We start from the raw sequence: 21,489 nt of genomic DNA, 5'->3' as shown, positions 1-21,489 counted from the left end.
GCTGCCTCAGTCTGTGCCACACCAGGTTGGGTTGAATGACCTGGAGTAAAGTTAGGTGACAACATAGACTGTGCTCGCCAGGCCAAGGCTGTGCTGTGATTCCAGCTTTGCTGCCTCCAGAAGAGAAGTTTGGAGGTGGGCAAGAAGAGGAGGGTACAAAGACTGAGCCTGTGTTGCTGCCAGCATTATATTCCCCCACTCTTGAGAATCTACTGTACCCCTGACATGGTAGGAAGTTGCTGCCAGCTCTGCACGGAGGGTCCCAACAGTAAAACGATGGAAGATATCATAGTGGTCCTTCTGGGGTGTACATCCACATTCTGGATATGCAGCCACACACCTTCATGTGCATCTTGTCCCACAACTTGGAGCCGTGCAGGTTCAGGCTTGAAGAACAGTAGGAGCTAGCTGTGAGTGGAACATGAGGCTGGGAAGCTTATTCTTTCTATGCCCAGCCAATGGAGTATGGACAATGATAGGAATTGGGTTTCAATTTTAGCCTGGTGAGGAAAGTATCAAGAGTGTAAGGAGCACTCTTTATCACTTTGGACTTGGCAGGCTTGAGGGAAACAGCTGTGGGAATCAACCTCCCTCTTTCCTAGGTGGGCCAAGGTGAGACCTGGGGTGTGTGTGTTTTGGGTTGGGCGCTGCTTTTTGCCTGTTCCCTCATTACCTGTAGGTTGCAGTAACTGCTCATCTCACTCTTGCGATCCCTCCAGGAGGCAGCTGTGGTGCTGAGGAATTACAGGCAGTTGATGAAGAACGTTCTTGAAGATGCACGGCTGGTCAGGCTGCAGCTGGAGGGTGGAGCGCTCCTGGCCAGACTGAGGAAAGAGGAATCTTGTGTCACCCTCACCCATGACTACAGGTGAGCCCCAAGATTGGAAGAGGAGATGGAGATGGACAAAAAGCAGGCACTGAGAGGCTCTGTGAGATGATCCATCGTTGCTGCAGGCTAGAGAGCAGCTTCGTGTAGCAAGGCCTTTTGTTGAAAACAGCAAAGGTGAAAAGTCTAATGAATTTTATCCTGGCTGCCTCTTCCCCAGTCCAAAAACTTGTCTGGGTGGATTCACTTAGATGGTTGAAGTTCCTTTTCCAAGCCAAATCAGACTTTTCTTCTGTAGGGGAGAGTGGGCTGGATATTTTGTGCACCTCCAAAACACAAGCCTTAATTCACAATGCCAGTGATGAATGTTTAGGTCAGGGGCATTATCGCTGTGTGATTTGCCAAGGCACTCCTTATGCAAGGGGATTTCCAAGGACCTTAACTGCGAGGAATGCTTTCTGGCTGAAGCAAGCTCTGATCTCCTCGCACATTGGTACGGTTTGCACAAACAAAATATTCACTGCCCATTTGCAGAATTGGTATGAGAAGCAGGGGCTGAGAGACACCAGCTGTTTGAAATCCCCAGGGCATTGCACAACTCCTGTTTGTACTGTTAAAACACCTGAAGCCTATCAGCGTGTGAAGGCCTCTCTGCTATGTGCTGTGCAAACAGCAAGGTAGAAAGACAGCCCTTGCACCCAGGAGCTTCCAGCCAGAGTGGGAGATAAATGCTGGTGTGTGGGTGCAGACGAGGGCGTAGCGGATGGCAAGGCGGCGTGGAATGCCTCCACACAACCGCAGCCTTGCTCTGGTTAAACTCCCTGTTGCCATCGCAAGCTGGGAGGTTTTAAGGGAGGGAGCGGAGAGAAGATAACAAAATAGCTTGCAGGATATCTCACCCAAACAATGGGAAAAGAACTACGTTTCTCTTTGAAAACTCAGCAAATGGATGACAGTGCAAGTTGCTACCTGTCACTGGGAGATGGGGGTCAGCATTTTGGTGCTGAGTGAGAGGGGAGCATGGGGACAGGTGGAACTGTTTCTTTTCTCTGCTTGCTGTGACTCCTGTCAGCAGCTCTGGCTGGCTGTGCAGACACAGTTCTCTTGCTGAACTAGTGAAGTACTCTCAATGCAATTTTGGGTAGAATTAGTACAGTATAGCCTTTTTATTCTGCCATGATGTGAGAAGCACAGATGATGTGGGTTGTTTTGATTTTTTTTTTTTTTGTTTTTTTAAGCAGCGCACAGCAACTTTAGAGTCTTAGGAGAATGGATGTGCCTGCTTTTTATGTTTTGTTTTGGTTTTAAGCTCAGCCTGTGTTCTTGTGCAGGGAAATGATCAACTTTGAAACCTGATCTGACAGAACCCCTAAGGATAATTTACTGCTTTGATTACTTTAGCAAGGGCAGGGGCGGGGGATACACACATAATTCTTTGACTGCACAGTGTCTGAGTGCCAAGGCTGTGTAGCATGTTCTCTGTTTAACTGAAATTATATTTGTTGCCTGCTGGTATGAATGGAGAGTGTATGCTACAGGTCAAATAGATGTGACTGTCTCTAGCCCGAGGAGTGTAAATGAATACAGTGGGAGAAAGTTACTTCTCTTCTAGCTTGTGGAGTGGTTGCAGAAACTAAAATCCATGCAGTATTTTAATTGAGGAAGTCATGCTCGTCATGTAACTCGGGGCAGAGGACTAAAGAAGTCAACTTTTCCGTGTTTCAGGATCATTTTAAATGGGGAAGAAGCTCTGTGACTTGGCCAGAGAACTCTGAGGCACTGTTGGTTTTAGATCCTCCATGGCTCTGCACTTGCTCCTTCTCTCTAAACTGGTGTGCAGATACTAAAAGTTCTGAGTTCTGCTAACCCTGTAAAGACTCCTATGGTTATAATTTTCAAAGGCTTCTTTAACAGGTGGGATCAAATCAGGGTAGAGACAAAATATTGTAGTTGGCCTACTAAGCTAGCGTGAAGTGGCTATTGATCTATGTGGGCCCAGTACTAGATTTTTGACTGGTGATGTGTGAAAATGGAACAGGACTGGTTGTGTCTGTGCACTCAGCAGGGCCTGTTGTACTGCTTTTCTGAACTTTGAATTGTAACATCTTGATCAATGCTTAACAGTCTTTAATTCTACACCCACTCTCCCAATACTTGAAATCAGATTATTTACAAAAGCAAGTCAAATGGCTTTACCTTCTGAGCCACCTTTTGGCTCTTGTGTTAGTCATATGTCCCACTGTTTTAGTCTTCTCTCCTGTGGTGCAAAAGCCTGATCAAGCAGAGGGTCATGTCTGCCAAGACTTCTTAGGCAGAAGTTGAGGCCAGCTGTGATCAGGTAACTGTGAAAATGTGCAAGAGTTGCACATAAATAGAGGAAAAAAATTTAAGAGCAGTTTTCTGGACTCAGCTCCACTTAATTAAAATATGCCAACCAAAACTGCAGAACTTAAGGTAAAACATGTGATTTTTTTTTTTTCTTAAGAGGCACAAAGAAGATAAGCCCAGCTGCACTGTCACCTTGGGATTATACAAGCAAGACATTGACTTGCTTTTTTTGCAGGGGATATGTTTTGCTAGCTCTCACAGCTGACTTTCTTGCTAGTTTGTGCCTTCATGTAACAAAAAGAACACAGGGAGGTGGTAAGAATAGAGATGGACAAACCCGTCTGAAAACACTTGACTGCAGGTTAGAGATAGTATGCTAAAATAGGCAAGGAAGCAGGCTTGTGCTCTGTGCAGTCAGATGTTATCTGCCAAATACCTTTCTGGAGCACATAGCAAACAAGACTTGCTTTAGTCTTTCTTTAGTAATGAAACCCTTCCGTCGGGGTTGGTTTTGGCATTTTTCCCCGCTCTGCCCTCCTGGAGAGCCAAGATGCCCTTTGGAATGTTTCGTGACATGGAGCAGTGGGGTCTCATTGCTGCTCAGGTCTGACCCAGGCTTTGTGAGGGTTTGCTAAGCCTGTGACATGGCTCCTTTCCTGCAGAAATTGAACTCATCCCATCAGAGATGTGGTCGTGCAGGAGAGATGCATTGTGGTACATCCATTTTTTTCTCTGACAGATGCTTTATGAGCCTCTGGGAGTCCTTCCTGGATTAGCTTATCCTGAGAGATGCTGTAGCACCACAGTAGTGGCTTTGACCAGTAACACTACTCACTTTCTGTTCCCAATGTGAGCTGACCAAGAGTCTGTACACTACTTTCTCTACCAAGTACTGCTGTAAAAGATAGCCTTACCTATCTAGCCACTTATCCACAAAGGGAAAGAAAGACATCTCCAAGCAGTCTTTCTGGATCTCAGCCTTTTCCCGGCTTAGAAAGGAGGAGCTCTGTCACCAGGACATGCATCCTGCAGGCAGCCCATCACAGGGAGTTGGCTAAGGGGATGTGGTGTGCTCAGCTGGTCCCACACTGCTTTCCTACCTTCAGGAAGACCAGGCTGAATTTGGCCTGGAGTTGGTGTGGGTGTGGTACTGATGAGCCAGTATCTTTGTGGCGCCTCTGTAAGTGCTGTAATGATAGTTTCAGCACAGGCTGGCCACCCAGAGGTGCAGGTGGACTGCTGAAGGCGGCATTGTCACTTATTCATTGTTGGTGGAGCTGGCTGGCTTTAAAGCCAGCACATTTGCCTTCACACCATCTGCTGCGCTGAAGGCTCAGTGCTTCTCCAGGTCTGTTAGCTGAAAGCTTCCAGGTTTTGCTGTCTCAGTCTTTTTGGGCATTGAAATGCAGATCTGTAAGCCTAGCTGAAGTTCCTGTCGGTAAGTGTGAAAAATACCACGGAGACATCCATCACTTTAATGCTATTAATACTTTTGCACTTTTGGACAGGAAATTTTTAATAAACAGTCCTTATTATAAGTTACATAGAGTTGGCTAGCAGGTCTGTCTTTGGCTGCTGGATATCTAATGTATCGATCAACCAATCTGTGGTTCACAGGCAACTCACTAAGCCAGCTGTGGAAGGTGGACTAGTGCATCGCTTATTTTGTGGTGGATTTTGAAGACTTCTCCAGGTTTATGATGGAAGTGTCAGAGAAGCTGCCAGAAGCCAGACAGCAGCAGTGGGAGCTCTTAATAAAGTGAGGCAGTTGTGTGGGGCTGGGCAGCAAGACAGGGAGACTTTTAACCTGGTCTTTAGCCAGACCCACTGTTGTTCTCGTTATTTCTGCTCTTCCAGCATAGCCAAGAGCTGGGAATGCTTGCCTAGACAAAGTGTCCGGTGATGCCTTTTGTCCTCTAGATACGCTATGAGTCAGAAGTGAAGTAATGAAGATAAAACCATTTTATATTAATATACAGATGCTTTATGCTAGTTGAACCAGAACACACCTGGCGCATGCCTGGCTCTATCAGCCAGGTGTGTTCTCAGTGTGGCATGGGAGTGGGATTGCATCATGCTCTGCATGTTGGTGGGCAAGATAGCCACAAGACTAGATGTGAGAGCTGAAAGAAAGAGGAAAAACCTCAGATGGTGAAGGAATGACCAGGTTAGGTGTTGGGCTCTGTGCAACATGGAACCAGCAAAAGCATAATCTCTTCCCCCAAGCTCCTCATCTGAAAAGAATTTGTGCTTGCAAGCTGTGAATAAGCAGCTTATAAATAGACGGAGGAGTGAATTCTCCTTTTGTTTGCAGAAGGCAGTATAGTTAGTCTCTGTACTTTGAGGGTGGAGTGGCTAGAGCCAAGAGCTGGTTTTGTGAGCTGGCTATTTTTAGTGTGGCTTGGTGATCTGGTTGGAAGCCCTGGGTGGGGACCTGAGCTGAGCAGAGGTAATGGGCAGTGCAGAGCAGGCTTCCTGAGCAGCAGCTGCCAGGTTCCTGATGCTGGACCTGACTCAATTGCAGCAACAAAGAGGGTGATCTTATGGCTAACAGCCTCCGTGGTTCTTGTGCCTGGCTTCCACATGCAGTACTGAGGCACTAGGTCTACTTGAAGCTGTGGCCGGTTAACGTAGGGGTGTCTGCTGTTGATGAAGCACTAGGTTATAGCTGGATGGTGCTGTAGGAGTTCATGTCTGTGGGTCTTTTACTTGTTAGTAGCAACTCCTGGGATGCTTCAAGGCAGGCATGTGCCACTCTGCAGAGTGGTGTACAAGCAGGAGTAAACTTGGATAATGTACAGGCTCTCATGGGCTCCAGGAGGGCCTGCTGAGGGACTGCACAAGCACCATCTGAAGCTCTGTCTGGGGTAGAGGCAGAGCGACTAAGCTGGTCATCCAAAACATGGGACAAGTTAGGGGCAAGGGTAGAGAGAAGACAGGTATCTGGTGTGTCGGTCCCAGTGTGGGGAGACTGGGCTGCCTGGCATTCTTGGTTTGGAAGGTAAATGGGGTGTGCATCTGCAAGCTGACAGCTGCTGCCATATGCTGGTGGTCATAGCCAGGCAACCTACATGGGAAATCCTTCCTGGAGATATTGTCTTCTACCATCCCCTTTCTGCTTTAGAGATGTTTCTGTCTGTGCTGTGGCCAGTTTGACGGTTGCTACTCTGTGTGTTTGTACATGCTTCTAAAGAAGGCAGTGCTTGTGTCCCTTTCACGGATGCCATTTTCCTGGTTTGCTTAACTAGTGCTTGCTCATCTTCCTGCCTCTCTGGAGCTTTGGGAACCTCTCATGCTGCCACTTGCCATAGTGCACATGGCTGACAAGGTCTGCGAGAGGCACCTTTCATTGATAGGTGTCCTTTGCATATTTTTCCTGTGGACCTAATCCTAAAACCTTCATCTCTTGGTTAGGACAAGCTCTCAGTATGCCTCAAGGCAAGATGAAAAAATGTGCTTGAATCCTGGCCTCAAAGATTGGCAGCTTTCTGCCATGAGGCACCTCTGTGCTGTTGCTGGCGACACGGAAGATGCTGACAAACACTAAACCTTTGGCCCTTAGCAGTGCATGGGTGGCAGTGCTCTTCCATGGTCTGTCTTGTTTGTGTCAGGTGGAGGGAGGAGCACACAGCAACACTTCTCTCCAAACACATACCCTGCTGCTTGGTATTCATTTTCGTTACAGTCTAACCTGTTCCCTCTGTTGCGTGGTGGTTTTAGCCTGGTAAAAAGCACTTACGCTCGCATTAAACAAACCTCGTTGCTCTGCACATAAGGGAGCGTGGAGCCGTTGTCATTCTGAGTGTATGAAGTGCTGTGTGAAGCCAGTTGTGGCATTTGCAGAGAGGTAAAAGATTGCAGAGTTCTGTCTAGGTAAGTTTTCATTGTTCTCTTAGGCTTTTCATCAGATGATTCCCCTCAGCTCCCTTTCTGCTATTTATTTTCTGCTGTCTTATGTCCTAAATCTTCCTGGATTCAGTGGGAATTTACCCAGAAAGCTCTGGTTTTGCTTGTTCTTGTTTGCAATATTTGTCATGCCAACAGGGTATTAGGTAATTAATGACACACTGTGTCTTTTATCTGTTTAAAAATATTATGGAAAAAATTGCAAAAAGTTTCCAGTATAGGATGTTAGCTGAACCGCCTGAAGTTCCTGGCTCAGCCCAGACCATCCCACAAGCACCAGTTTTTTATGTGGCCGAGTCGGGGTAAATGTTTCTGTTGCTGGGGTAGTTAGTAGCACAGTCACTGCTATTATATGTATCATAAACGCTGGGAGTGTGCGATCGGAGGATGTATAAGGGAGATAGGTATGTGACTTTAATAACAGTGGGTATATATTTGAGCAGGGCATCTTGAAACCCTGGTGGTCCTAACTGCAGGAACACAGCTGTTAGACTAGTGCAGTCGACCTAGATAAGGAATGTAAACATAAATAGGTTAATGTGCATGGGACAAGGTTTGGAGGTGGGAGTTTTCTACAACTGGTAGAAAACCACAGCGTGATGCTTGGTGTTCCCAGAATGGTGTTTCCACATCCTATCTCAGGCTCCGCTGCGGGGTGAGCTTTCCCCGTAAGTGGGCTACTTCTTGGTTTGGGATTTCTTATAATGTTGTTTTTTCCAGCCAGTTTTATGGATCTTACTGGGCTTTACAATCAACCAGAGACTGAACACAAGTTTTATTGTAACTGAATGCAAGCCAGGCTGAGGAAAGAATCAAAGGTTGCAGCTTGGGACTGCACTTGGACACTTGTTTAACTGCATGCATCAGTCCCTTCGCTTTTAAAAGGACTTCAGAGTATATTTCTGCTAAAAACATGTTTAAATGAACTGTGCTCAGAATAGAATTCTCTTGGCAATTATGGTCTGTGGTGTGTTGTATTAATTGGATGGGTTGTTCCCAGTGCATGTGCTTGTCAGGTAACCTAGTGAGGAGGGATTCAGTCAGGTCTGTGGTCTCAGCCAGATCTGCTGTTCCTGTCATGAATGGCAGGAATCCCACAGGCAACCCCAAACTTGGTGTTTGACCTCTGTGCCTTTCTAAGGACACTTTGGGGTTCTAAAAACTGTACCCAGTTCCTCAAATACTTTCATTAGGTAATTAAAACCACTGTGGCTATTTGTGTGCTGCAGAGAGTAATTACAGTTTATTTAGCAATATCTGCGTTAGCTTCACCATGGCCAGTTTGAATTTGAACCTCAGCTGCATGTGCAGTTTTCAGCTTGAAGAGCAGGACCATGCATTTGAGGTTGACCTCATTTTATGGGTTCATTACAAATATGGCAGTCACGTAGGCTGCTACCAAAATGCATTCATGATTGACAGTGGCTCTAATGCATTTCTCTTCCTGTGAAACAGGCCTCAGGCACACAGGACTTTCCCTGCTAAGCTGGAAGGATTTCTTCCTAAAGCTTTGCTCAGGATGTGTAAATGTTTTGTAGCCAAGGTACCAGCACAAATGATCCGGGTGATGTCCTTGGACCAAGCCATCCTTTAATCTCCTAGTTGCCAGATCCTATTCCCTTTCTGCCAAAACCTGTAGAGACATCCACAAGGGAAGTTCAGCACCAGGAGTGGAAGACTAGATGAGGCTAATGTTGTAACATGCTTCTTCTACATTGCAGAATGATCAGGGACGTCTGATTTTTCCAGGGCAAGGGACATCTGATTTTCCAGGGCAAGTTAGCTGCAATATATTTGCCTAAAACCCACCAAATACACTAGAAAAAGGCAGTGTGTCTCATGTTCCTTCCATCCACGAATTTTTGCTATTTTAAAATTGACCCAGGTTAGTTGGAGGATGAGCTCTGGTTTTTGCCTTCACTTTAACTGTTCCTCTTGCTGTTGGCTAGAGCAGTTTCACAAGGGGCAGACAGTAAGTTGCAGAACAGCAATGGTTCTACTGCTTCCCTCCCTACGCTCTTCTATTTGTGTCTCCCTGGCATCGGCAGGCGTGGCTCGTGCAGCACCTGCTTTTGCAAGCCTGCTGGATGCCTCTTCTGTGGCCATTGATTTTTTTTTTTTTTGAAAACGAATTGGGTATTTTGCTTTGAAAACTAAAGTGTAACTCTCTAAGGCTAGATTTTTATTTTTTTTTTTTGAAGGATGGATTCAGACAGAAATGGTCTTTCTAAATTATAGGTTTAAAATTACCCTACCATTATACAACTGCTTGGCACTTCTCCAGAAAACTGAAGATGTTTGGAACCTTTTCCACTGAAACGATAATTGCCCAATGAAAACAGGATTTGGGGAAACATAAACTGACATCAAGCTACTCCTTTTTGCTATAAATTATATTGACTCTGCACTATTGCAAAATTACTTTGGATGATTTGACTATGGAAGAATGTAGTGAAAGACTCTTACCACCACACTCACATGTGCAGGGAAATTGCAATGCATCCAAACAAATCTAAGCTTAGACAAGACTTTCCACTGACTTCAAAGAACTCTCTGCTTTCCTTCCTCAGAGTTGCACAGGCCACTATTAAAATATCTTTAAGGTGCTTAACAACCAGGTGTTTTCCTTTTGTGTGGCAGGATGGAAGTCCCTTTTTCTTCTTCAACCAAATTTTCAATATTTGGTTTGTTTACTCCAATGAAGGACAGGAATGAAAAACTCTGAAGTCTGACTCTGAAAAAGAAATGGTTATTTATGCCAATCATTTTCCCATGAAACTTCCTGTTGCAGGGTATCCTTGAGTTTACTAGTATACTAGAAATTATTTAGGAAGTTTTTAAGGTGTGGATCTGCAAATGGATGGGCATGTGTAAATAGGTAAACAGATGTACAGGGATTTTGGAGAACGTGCTTAATGCCCAATGGATGCTTTCTGTGAGCACTAGAAGTACACAAGTGAATCGAAAAACCAAACTTTCCCATGCGCTGTGAGCGATTTCTTTGTTTGGCTCAGTTTGCCTACTTACTTTATATTACAGGGTGGAAAGGGTTATATTTTTCCTCTGTGTAAGAGAGTAGAAGATGGATGTTAGTCAGAGAGCCTGTCGGGCTGGTAAAAATGAACTGTCAAGTGCTGACAGCGTATGAATGGAGTTACCTTGGAGATGCAACGGAAGACCAACAACTAGACGTTGAGGTTTTAATGAATGCCTGCCAAGCGAGGCAGAACGTGTGAAAACAGCGCGGCTGGACCTTGAAACAAAGGACTGAGGTGCTGGGATGCTGGAGGAACTCGGCAGAGGAGGAGGGATGGTGTAAGGCCACACCTGAAGTCCCTCTGGGGCACTGAGCCCAGAGGAGCCGTTTGGAAACATTTTTTTTCTGGGTGGCTCGTGTGCAGTCATTCAGCAAACCACTGGCAGGACCAAGAGAAGGAGCAGCCTTAGGGTGTTGGGTTGTGCCCTAACAAGTGTATCAATAGCTAGCTGCAAGCATCCACAGAAGACAAAGTTACTTAAATGACAAGAGCAAGGGGTTTTAGATCATGATATATACCCTAAACGGCCTGATTTAGATAAAAACAAGAGCTAATTTCCAGCCCTCTTAGCTGAAATGAATTCTCTGTCCAGTTCCTGCTTATAATATAAACTCCCAAATGTATCCTAGACTGAGGTAAGTTTGAGGTGCCTGTGGATCAGTAAAGCAAAGGTTTTACCTGTATGCATTCAGTAACAGGGTGTCATTTTTAGTTCCATCGAATCAGCTGACTTAGAGGGAGGATGACTGAGTATCTGTAGACATGTGTAGCTGTCACGTTATTTGTTATTCGCCGGGATGTGGATTACATCAGATGGCTCAGAGGGCTGAGTGCTCACTTCTGAACTGGAGGCTCTAGCTTGGTTCTTCTCTACCACTTTCTGCAAATGTAATGCAGGTTTAGTTTTACTGAGATCTTCAGAGTCTGGCTCTTTATTTTTCTAGTATGGCCATTAATCTGGGCTAATTCTTTCTATGGAAGGAACATGTGTGGGGCCAGAAGAGCGCTCTTTGGGTGGACTTTTTTTCAGTCTTTCAGCTCAGCAGCAAGCAGTTCACCCAAGCACCTTCTCTTCTCCTAAAGTTGGACTCCTCAGGGCTTGGCAGGTGGGCCAGAAGTAGTATTTTATTGCTGTAGTTTTGAACCTTACTTTCCCTGGTGTGGTTTGCTGGTCATAAGGCCGATACTTATCCCAAGTGTGCTGCAAGAGGCTGGTCTTGTCCATGATGGCATGGTGGCTTCACCTCTGCACAGTGACCTTACAATTTCTGTTTTTAAAAAAAATACTTAAAACATGTTTGTTTTGTAATTGCTTCCTATCCCTCTACCTTGAGGGTGATTTTTCTCATAGTTGCAGTGCTGTCTTCAGGAGACCCTATGTTTTGTGACTTTGGGAAATGTGCTGACTGCTACGTGGGAGTCTGTAGTATTTAGAGCCTCGCAGCCCAGGCTGTGACTGACTCCTATCAAGAAAAATAGCTCACATTTGAGACAACTGGAGACGCTTTTTCCTCCATTAGGTATGGAAAGGAGTGGAGTGGGACTCGCTGTGTTCCTTCCCCTATATTGGCTCCCACTCTGTGCTAGGTCAGCCAGCTCAAGAGCTGTAACTTGTTTCCAGTTGCTACGCTATAAGGTTACCATCTTACAATACCTTATTAAACATTGAAACAATGCATGCTTGCCTTCTCATGGGCTTCGGTGGACAGGAGGACTTCCACTACAGAAAGGACTGCAGGAAGCAGTATCAACACCAAAGTGATTTCCATGGAAGCTTAAGGAAATGTTGGAAAAATATTTTGCCTCACGAGAGGAAAATTGCAAATGATTCTATGTAACAGCCTGTAATGTCTAAAGTTAAAGGTGCTCACTTGTCTGTGCCGGTGGGAGGAGGAGCATTTGATGTGTTGGTGTGCTTTTTGGGTGAGAGCATTCATGCCAGCAGGGACTTCAGACCCACGGGAGTAAGACACGAGGGTGTCTGCCTGTCTGGCCATCAGTATTGTATTTTGCTGGAGCCTTATGCAGAAACTAGGGCCTGACAGATACGCTCTGCTGCACAAAACTCAACAGCGTTAATGTTGTTGCCAAATATAACTTCCAGCGATCTTCCGAACTGTTTCTCATTAGCTGTCCTAGCTGTGTCACTGCTGCTGACGGGAACTGGCCTTCACAACCTGCTCTGTAAACACACTTCCCAGAGCTCAGCCTGGACAGTGGTTATGGCTCTGCTGCTGCAAGTCTCCTGGGCTGGATGTGAGTCTGTCCCTAGGAAAGGATTACAAAACAGAAGGCTCATATCATCACTGTTTGTTTATGGCGGTTTGGGGAAACGCGGGAGCAGTGTTACAGCTCGGATCTTTCCATTGAAGCTTGCAGATTCTCTGTAGAGAACCTGTTTCCACTGCAGTAACACCGATCTTAATCCAGAAGCAATTCGGGGTTTTTTGGCTGTACTTTGGAGAAATTCATTCGGTCTAATGGCATTTTGAAGAGGAAAAACAAAAGTATCTGAGAGCCTGAGGTTTGAGAAGTTGGCTGTTGCACACTGGGTGGAATTCTGAATGGAAAAATCCTGTGGATTTCTGCTATGCAGATCTAGTTGTCCAGACCTATTGCACTACCTCACGTCAATTAAGTACTATCTCAAAACTACAGGATGGTTGCCACTAAATGCTCCTATTCAGTTGCATTTCATAGGTTCAAGATTGCCTGCAGCCCAAAAAAGAAAGAAACGTGAATGCTGAATTGCTTGTATTAATTTCCATGAGTAAAGCTTTCAGAGTTTTATTAGCTATCTATTTCACAAGTGCTTTGAATAATTTTAATAATATGATAAAAAATCCATGCTCTTGTAAGCCAGAAGGTTGTAAGACAATTGCAAAATGAAAGCTGGTTTAGGGTGAGTACAGGAGATGCTCAGGCAGCTGAACGTGCTGGTGTAGAGCACAGCTGAAGGAGGCTGTAGTATTTTGTTGTAGGTGTCCGTTCAGTCTATACTTGTAAAAGGAGGGGAAATCTAGAAGCAGAACAAATATGAGAAAGGATAACATTCAAGGTTATTCTTTCTGTCTCCTGGATCCTGTCTATCATTCACCTGAAGCTGTGCTGGAGAGGTGTTGCACACATCTGAAAGGAACTTGCTGGTGTTCATCATCCTGCCAGGATGTGCCGAGTCCCTGGCTCCAGCATCCAAGGGCACTGGGCTCCAGCCTGAACCCCTCCATCCCTGCCTGTGCCTGGAGGAAGTTAACTTCTGCTGTGGCCAGGCTGGCAGGGAGAGTGCTGCCTGGAGTTGCCTGTTGGGCTTTGGTCAGCACAGCTGCCTGTGGAAGACAGGGAGCTCTGTCTCTGAATCTTTCCAGCACAACATTGTAAAATTCAGTTTCTCTTGGTGCTGGGGTGCTGTATGCTTTGCATTTTTGTTTGACTGGTGGAAATACTAAGTGTGGGATATCAGGTGCTATATATTATTGTTAGTCAGGAGAGATTGGCTTCATAGTGATTACTTATTATTTAAATGAAATTCAAATGGTGGTTTTAGACACTGAGACTGCCTGACCCTGTGTTTTGTGAAAGCCTATTGATGCAATAATCTGCACTTATGAAAAGCTCAGTATCCTATCTGACAAGTACAGTAGATTTTGCAAGGAGCCCAACTGGAAGGAGATGCTCTTGTCCTTCCTGCCAGGTTGTCTGCACTGGGATCAGAGTGGTGAATCACCAGAACGTGCAGGGAGCAGCATTATTCTCCTTCTGTTCTCCATACAGAGATGGCTGTCACGGTTCCACAGGGAGGATGACCGAAGTGCTGCTGTTAGCCAGGTCACTTTGGTATGAAGTGCTGGGGGAAGGCCCCAATGCAAAACTCCTGACCAGGCTTGTGTCCCCTTCCAGAGACGCACTTGATGCTGCCAGTGTGCTTTATAATCGAGTTGATGAGGGCGTGCACCGACTGGTGATGCTGTCAAACAAACGCATCCAGGAACTGGAGCTGGTGATGGAGTTCGAGAAAGTGGAAGAGTGTTTTAAGGAGGTAAGGCCTGTCTGTCAGTTCCAGTGACTGCCTGCTGCCACCGTCTGACTGTGTGTCCCACAGCAGGTACTGGGCCTGTTGATCTTTTGTGTGAAGATGTAGAGTGATGCCTGTAGACCCTTAAAAAGAACAACTGAACATAAGAATTTGAGAGAGATTCTTCAGATATGCTGAGAACCAAGCCACTGTTATGCCTGGTATCTCCTGGTGCCAGGTAAAAGTCTCCTGGCTGCTTTCTAGGTGTGGATCAGTGAAACCCCATAAACATCTGCGATGTTTTTTTCATACTTAAAGACCACAGTGCAGTGGCTCATTGGTAAGCAGTACACTTGAAGGTGGGGTGTCTTTTCACACTGGTCAGCAAAAGTACTCTCTCAGCAAGACTGAGGATCCATTCTTCATGCTCTACCTTGAGAAGCAGCAGAGCGATGGCAATAAGCTGACGATGAGTCTGCGTGTCCCCTCTGGGCTGTAGATCCTGCAGGGTTTGCCTACATCCTGCTGCTGAATGAGCCACACATCGCATACCCCACGCTCGCTGTGTGACTGTTCTGTGCCCTCTGTTGTTCAGATTCCTGTGCAGTGCTCAGGTCCCTGCTATCCGATAAGCCCCGGGCACGCTCCTTTTGCTTCTGGGTGCAGCCCTATATACAGTCTACAAGTGGGGGAACAGCCTCTTTTCCTTAGCCCAGGAGCTATGATCAATGCCCCCCACCCCCTGCACTTCTGTAGAAGCTTAAAATTCCCCTTCATGTGGTGCTCATTGAAACTCTTTACAGCTGTGGGATAACTGAAGCAAACAGGAACTAGTTTTCAGAAAGACCTTGAAACCTGTAGCCACATAGAGAACCTTAAAAAGTCATAAAGTAGCTCAGGCTGTCTGAGCATCCTACAAGATCTGATCAGTTCTTTCAGTGTTGCAGATCCCAGATGTGCTCCCTAAGCCTGAACTTGACCTTGAGATTATGGAGTTGCATAGTCTCCTTTGCTGTAACTCGTCAATAATGACAAGGTTTTTTTTATATCACCTATTACCCTGTGTGTGAAGGGTTGTGTGCTGTTCGGAGCTCACCTTAGCAATCTGCATCCTTAAAGATCAGTACTAGGGCTAGTTTCACCGTTGATCTTCTATGATTCTGGGCTCTTCTCCTCTGGAGAGAACTGGATTTGCGAAGGAGGCTGTAGCCTACTTGCTGTTTTCATAGGCCAAGGTGGATCCAAGAGTTTTAATGATTTCCCATTTGGAGGTAGACACTCAGGCGCCATACACTACATGTTCAAGACGTGTGATGCAAGAACCTAGTAAAGACTCCCTAACACCAAACAGAAATGAAAAAAGGCACCAAAGCAGACTCTGCAACCTGTCCTGCTTTAAGTTGAACATTTTTTGATTGAATTGAGCAAAACTGACTGCTCCCATCTTTACTTTGCGTGCAGATCACCAATGATGGCAGCAGCTCCTCCTGCTTTTAAGCCTGCGTAGGAGCTCTAAGCAGCAGCGGTGTGCCCCTCTGCAGTATGGGTCACAGCCTGGGAACCTGCCCCCATCTCCTCCTCTTGCTGATGGGCTTGTTCCATGAGCACAGACTCTCTCTCAGTCCACAAGACTAGGATTTTGTCCTTAATTGTGGGGTTGAGTTGGGATATGAATTTAGATGATAGAGGAAGACAGGATGTGTGGGCATTAGGAAACATTCAGTCTATCCCTTGCCCCAGGTGCAGCTATGCCTGAAGCACTGCAGACAAGTGTACTAACCTGTTTTTAAAACCCAGTTGATGGAGATGCTGTGTTATCCTGCCTGGCCTCCTGTGTCTGCTTTGCTTTTAGGACACTCTTGTTAGTTCTCTACCCATGTTTGAGGATGGAGGTTTATAACTGTGGCAGTGGCTGGGCTCTGTTGAGGAGCCTGCAGTTACTGCACGGCTTTGTGGCGAGCTGCCTTCAGAATACCAGTAGCTGAGAGTCCCAGAGAGCCATGAAACATTGCAGATGGGGGGAATCCGTCAGTCATTCACACTGACGTAGTTCATGTCCTGCCAGTCAGAAAAGGGAAGTTATGTAAGAAATCTGGCAGCAGGAAGATTTTACCCCACTTGGGGGTAACAATAATAGGAATATCAGGCCAGCCTGCAGGTTGCAGAGATTGCATTAGACCATGGCTCACCTGAAACAGAGCCCAAGCAGCTACTTGCCCTGTTTACGCCTAAGGCTAGTGAGCAATAGCAGAGCTTTGCAATTACTTGGTAACCTGAAGTGGAAAAACTCCTAGCAGGAGGCTCAGACTGAAATGCCAGGACGGGGGGGAGAAGTGTACATGAACATTCTTTCCAGTAATGAAATGACCAGCGTTATGAGAGCAGTTCCTTGCTCTTTCCACATAAAGGCCTACCTTGGTGAGTAGCACAGGGTGACTAATAATGACGCTTTTCCCTTTTCTCCTAGGTCAGCAGTTGGATTGAGAATGTTGGCAGAAAACGGCTAAAGGAAACAATCAACTTGGATGATTCTTTGGAGATGCTGCTTCAAGCACAAAAGCAGTTCAGGGAGTTTGATCTTGTTGCCAGTGTAAGTGTTGTCCAACGGGCAAAATATATTTTCCAGAGTCTGAGTTGGTAGCGTGTGTGCCTTGTACATGTTCAACCAAAACGGTGATGCTAAGGTGGCATTGATAGAGGGTTCATCACCAAGGTGTGCGTCATTCCTTCACACTACTTAGCTTCCCTGCTCTCCTCTTCTGGACAAAGCCACCAGCTCAGCACCTTAGTAAATGGTATTTGCCAGTCCTGAGGAAAATAACTAGTGATGGAAGATGGATTTTTTTGTTGTTGTTGTTACTTCCTTGATGTGCTTGTAACACTGCCTTTTTTTTTTTGATCTGAATTGACCCATGGCCTTGCTGTGTGGGCATTTACAAGCTGCTGTGTAGCTAATATAAATCGTAAAGGAGGTCAGGGCTCTAGAATTCTACTGTAAACAAGTATAGCCCTGCTCATGTGATTTGAACCTTAAAACCCAGTGTAATTAGCCCTAGCTGTTAATGACCTTGAAGACTATCTACTATCCATCCTCACACGCAATCCCATTTTGCTTGCAGGAATATTGCAGAAGGGGGCAGGAAGCACTAAAGAAGATGGATCGATGGGAAGACTTTTCCTCTGTGGATGTGCATTCTTACAGGGTAAAGCTGCAGACCTACAGAGATCAACTGGAGGAGTTCTGCACTCAACTGGATGAGAACAGGCACCGAATCTGTGAGACAGTCAGGCTGTATGAATTCTTTGACAAGGTAAGACAAGGCATCTGCTGCACGGAGGAAAGCATAAAAAAATCTGCTTGGACTCAGTTCAGAGCTTGGTTGTTTATGAAAGGTGTGAAACAGTGTGTGTGCACCAACAGGGTCTGTGATCTGCGAAAGCCCCCACTCGCTCATGTGTCTGCAGTGATATTTTTCAAGTCAGTATGTGGAAGAAGGAATGGGTGTGTGTTCAAGAAAATGTCCACATCTGTTAAGAATAGAAGTCTTCTGCTGTCTGAGCTGTAGCTTTTAGGCCCCTCTCATGGCCGCAGTACACAGAAGGATCATGGCAGTGCTGGCTCCAACAACAAGGGCCAAGAGATTGGCTGCTTGGTTCCAGTCTTGGCCACCATGCCAGGCTGGGCTGTCTGCATTTTGTTCATACTGTATCCTTACGTGTTGGTAAATTCTGCCTTTTGACACATCAGGAGTAGCACCCTGCTATTCAGCCCTAAATATAGCTCAGCTCCTCTCTTGTGGAGGCCTGCGTGAGGGAACAGAGCACCAGAATGGGGTGCTGGGAAGTGTGGCTGAGAGAAGGGGAGTGCGTTGGCCCAGGCATCTGGGAAGCAGAAGAGGATGTGTGTGGGTGACTGTGCTGAGCATCTGGCCTTCTCACCTGTCTGGTTTAATGCACGTGCACCCATTTAGCAGACCTGCAGTTGGATTTGGTGTCCTTTAATTTCTAAAGTTGCAGATGAATAAACAGTAGGATTTTTTAAGTGCATTTTAAAATACGGCTTTGGCAAGCACAGAAGGCCAGGGAGCCTGTGCTCCATTTATTCCACACTTGTACAAACATTGGGTATTGAAGTTCTCAAATTCCAGAAAGAGTAGACACTAAAAGTTAAGCTGTACCAGATGTAGGTGCCACTTAGTTGCTGTCTCTGAGCTGCCTTGGCAGCCAGAAGTGCTCAGAGGAGGGGGGAGGAAATTCAGCTAAACATGAAAACATCGAAAAGCATCCTGTGTGAGGGAGGAAAGTGGGGAAGGCAGCCCAGAGCTTTGCTGTCAGGACATGTGAGGATTGAGTTTGATGCTCTGCAGGTCTGCTCTAGCTCATCTATGTAGTTTGCTGTGCAGGTGAGGGACCCTCTTGCTGTGGGAATGTGTCTTTTTCTTTTTTTTCTTTTTTTTTTTTTTTTTTTCCTCCAATGGGAAGACAAGTGCCTCCTGTGCCATAGGAGAATGGCAAGAACCCATGCTCTGCTCACTCACTGAGCACAGATTTTTAGGGGCTGCTCTGGTCCCTGAACACCCCTTGCCTTCATGGGGGATCCTGGGAAGGATCTGGGGAGGATGGCTTTCTCTTTCTTCTGATAAACTGAGGCACACAAAGGTGCCAAGCCCTGCTGGACATATTGGCAATTCTGTGACCAAGCCAGACATTGGTCCTGTATGAACCCACCCAGCCGAAGCTGGAGATCTCTGGAGCACAGACACGGACTGTAGCATGTGATGGCTGCTCCATTCAGGCGTGGAAACTACATTGCAGTAGTAGCTCTTGAGCTGCCAGGGTAGTCAGACATGACTCAACAGCAATAGGTGTTCTTCCACAGCTTCAAAGCCTTTCAAAGCCTGGGCCATTCCTAGGGGCACAAATGTTACACAGACCCCAACGATGGCCCATTTCTTTTCTTAGAGCGTCGTAGCACTGCTCATACAGCTTCTTTTTGGTGGCTGACAACTGAGGGATGCAGTCCTTGGTGGCAGCAGCATCATCATCCCTCTTGGTTGTGCCTTTCATGCTGCACAGCCCCAGTGAAAACTGAGTGATAGTGGCACAGTGTGTTTGCACGCTGCTTTTGTGTGGAGGAGATGTATCTCACGTAGTGAGGGAGGAGGGTTTTGATCTTACTGGTTTCAGTAGAACTATAAACAATGCTGGTATTGTAAATATAACATGTGTATTGTGAACTGGTGGCCAACTGAAACCAGGGGTGTGGGGGGGATACATGCTGCAGCTGTAGGATGAGTGCAGAAATCGCTGCACAGCATGAAAGTTCTTTCAGTGCCTATTGTGTTGATCTTGATCTCCAGAATGCTTTCTGCCTTCCCAAAGCAAAGTCGGTGGTGTGATCTGAGCGGTGGAGGGGGAAAGCAGAAGATTTTATCTAAACTGATTTCACTCTCTTCTGATGCTGAGCTGCTTTGACCTTCCTGCAGTGACCTTGTCAGTGCCTGCCTAACCCCCTTCTCTCTTCCTTAATAACTGAGGGGATATCAACAGCAGGAGTCTACGCTAAGCAATGTCCTTGATTTTTTCCTTCTTGGAAAGAGCCTGCAGCATGCCAGGCCCCAGGATTTGGGGAAGAAGCCTGAGGGATGCATAAGCAATGTACATACACCATGGTAATGAGCTGGCAAGCTTAGATCTCTCCAAACATCTCAGCATGCGCCAAGGGAGTGGAGCACCCACCACGGGAATCATGGTATCCATCCCTCACGCACCTCATCGCCTGCTAGGAGTGGGAGGCTCTGTTCTGCTGGCCATTCTTCTGCGTGTGGTGGGCAAGTGTTTCGTAGGGTGCTGCCTGTGGCTGCTGGACAGGCCATGGGACAGAACGGCACAACCCTTCATGGTCCGCCAAGACGCTGTACTGTGTTTTTCACTGCTTGGCAGTTCCCGATGGCCTGACAGAGCTCCCTGCGATGAGGCAGGCTTAGCTGGGCCAGACCACATGGAGCTTGCACATGGGCTGGCAGGGTTCTCTCCCCAAAGCCATGACTGGTGCCAAGCTGGATGTTTCCATTTGTCCCCGCTTCCTTTGTGGCAGGAGCTCTTGGTGCCTGACAAGGGCAGGATGATGGCTGGGCTGAAGGAGGAGGAGTGGTGAAGGAAGCTGCCCTTCCCATCTCTGATTGCAGGCGGAGGATTGTTTTTCAGTACCACAGACTCAGTGTGGGCATACTCGAGGACTTGCCATCTTTCTGTGGCTTCAAGCCTGGTCTGGCCACTGTCCCTTGTTTACTCAATTCCATGACTGTGTTGGGATCTGGCACTACACAGTTCTTTGGGGGAGAACTGGGAAGCTGAGCAAGCAAGGGTGTGTATGTTGTACCAAAAGCACTGATGTCTGCTTCATTCTGGGGTGCCTGCAAGGGCGGCCCCCAGTACCCTGCTCCCCCACTGCCTCTCCTGGCTTTACAGTAGCACTGCCATAGGCACACCATCATTAGCAGGAGGAGCTAGAGCAAGTCTCCCTCTCCTTGCTTACTGCGTTAGCCTACACGCTTTTCTCTTTCTCAGGCTTCCTTTGGGTGAAATTATTTCCCAGGTGACTCATATCCCAGGTCTCTGCATGCTCTTGGCTCATAAGCAAAGTGCCAAGCTGCCTGGACCGTGGGCTTGAAGTGGCCCGTGTGAGAGCTGTGTGCTCTGCTACCTAACTCACAGTGGCATGTCTAATGAGCTGGAGCACACAGCACAGGCTCTGCCAGCCCCGGGGATGACAACCAGTCCTGCAGAAGGTCGGTAGCAAAGGCGCACGATACTTGCTGGCAAAAGCCACTCTGGTGGAAAGCACTGGCCCAACCAGAAAGGGCAGAGTCCCCTCACACTGGCTGAGCACCTGCACACCCTGCAGTGGTGTGGTGCCCAGAGCCTCGCAGCAGAACTGCCTGTATCATTACAGGAGGGCTTGGGGCAGCCCCAGGGGCTTTTTCCTACTTGTTGGGATGTTTGTGCTCAGGGAAAGTATGGGCATTGCTCCGCCGTGGCCTGGGAGCCTGTTGAGCTAGGGCCCTTGCCTTGCACTTCCTTTTTGAGGGAAGCCATTCAGTGACCTGGTGCTCAGGGTTGTTGGGGTGAGGATGGTTGAAAAATAGTAGCGTTTCTCTTGTTGGGATTTCTTGGGGCTCCGTGAGCTGTTCCTTCTGGGGTGTTCGCTGTCCGCCACCCTTGGATCTCTTCCCTCAAAGGACCCCATCAGGGTGTGCTGCTTCTGGTTCCTCAGTAACAGTCTCCAGCTGTCCCCAGCTTCTTTCTGCTGCACATAAGTTGCTGCTGCTTCCGAGCTCTGCTTGAGTGGGCAGAGCGCTGCCCAACCCCTCTCCATC

General features: G+C 46.9%; 1 protein-coding gene across 3 annotated transcripts in view; it reads left to right on the top strand.

The window, feature by feature from the left end:
- The window catches only part of PLEKHG4 (pleckstrin homology and RhoGEF domain containing G4), a 91,622-nt gene that overhangs the window by 46,031 nt on the left and 24,102 nt on the right, over nucleotides 1-21,489 (top strand). For all 3 annotated transcript variants that reach the window (XM_074881567.1, XM_074881569.1, XM_074881568.1), the window contains exons 10-13: nucleotides 720-868; nucleotides 13,996-14,134; nucleotides 16,578-16,700; nucleotides 17,230-17,421. In XM_074881567.1, coding sequence (XP_074737668.1) covers nucleotides 720-868; nucleotides 13,996-14,134; nucleotides 16,578-16,700; nucleotides 17,230-17,421 — 603 coding nt within the window. The remainder of the gene's footprint in view (nucleotides 1-719; nucleotides 869-13,995; nucleotides 14,135-16,577; nucleotides 16,701-17,229; nucleotides 17,422-21,489) is intronic.

Source organism: Strix uralensis, chromosome 12 (assembly GCF_047716275.1).
Source record: "Strix uralensis isolate ZFMK-TIS-50842 chromosome 12, bStrUra1, whole genome shotgun sequence".
Lineage (NCBI taxonomy): Eukaryota > Metazoa > Chordata > Aves > Strigiformes > Strigidae > Strix > Strix uralensis.
Note: the sequence above shows the minus strand (reverse complement) of the source record. Positions and strands in the feature narration are given on the sequence as shown.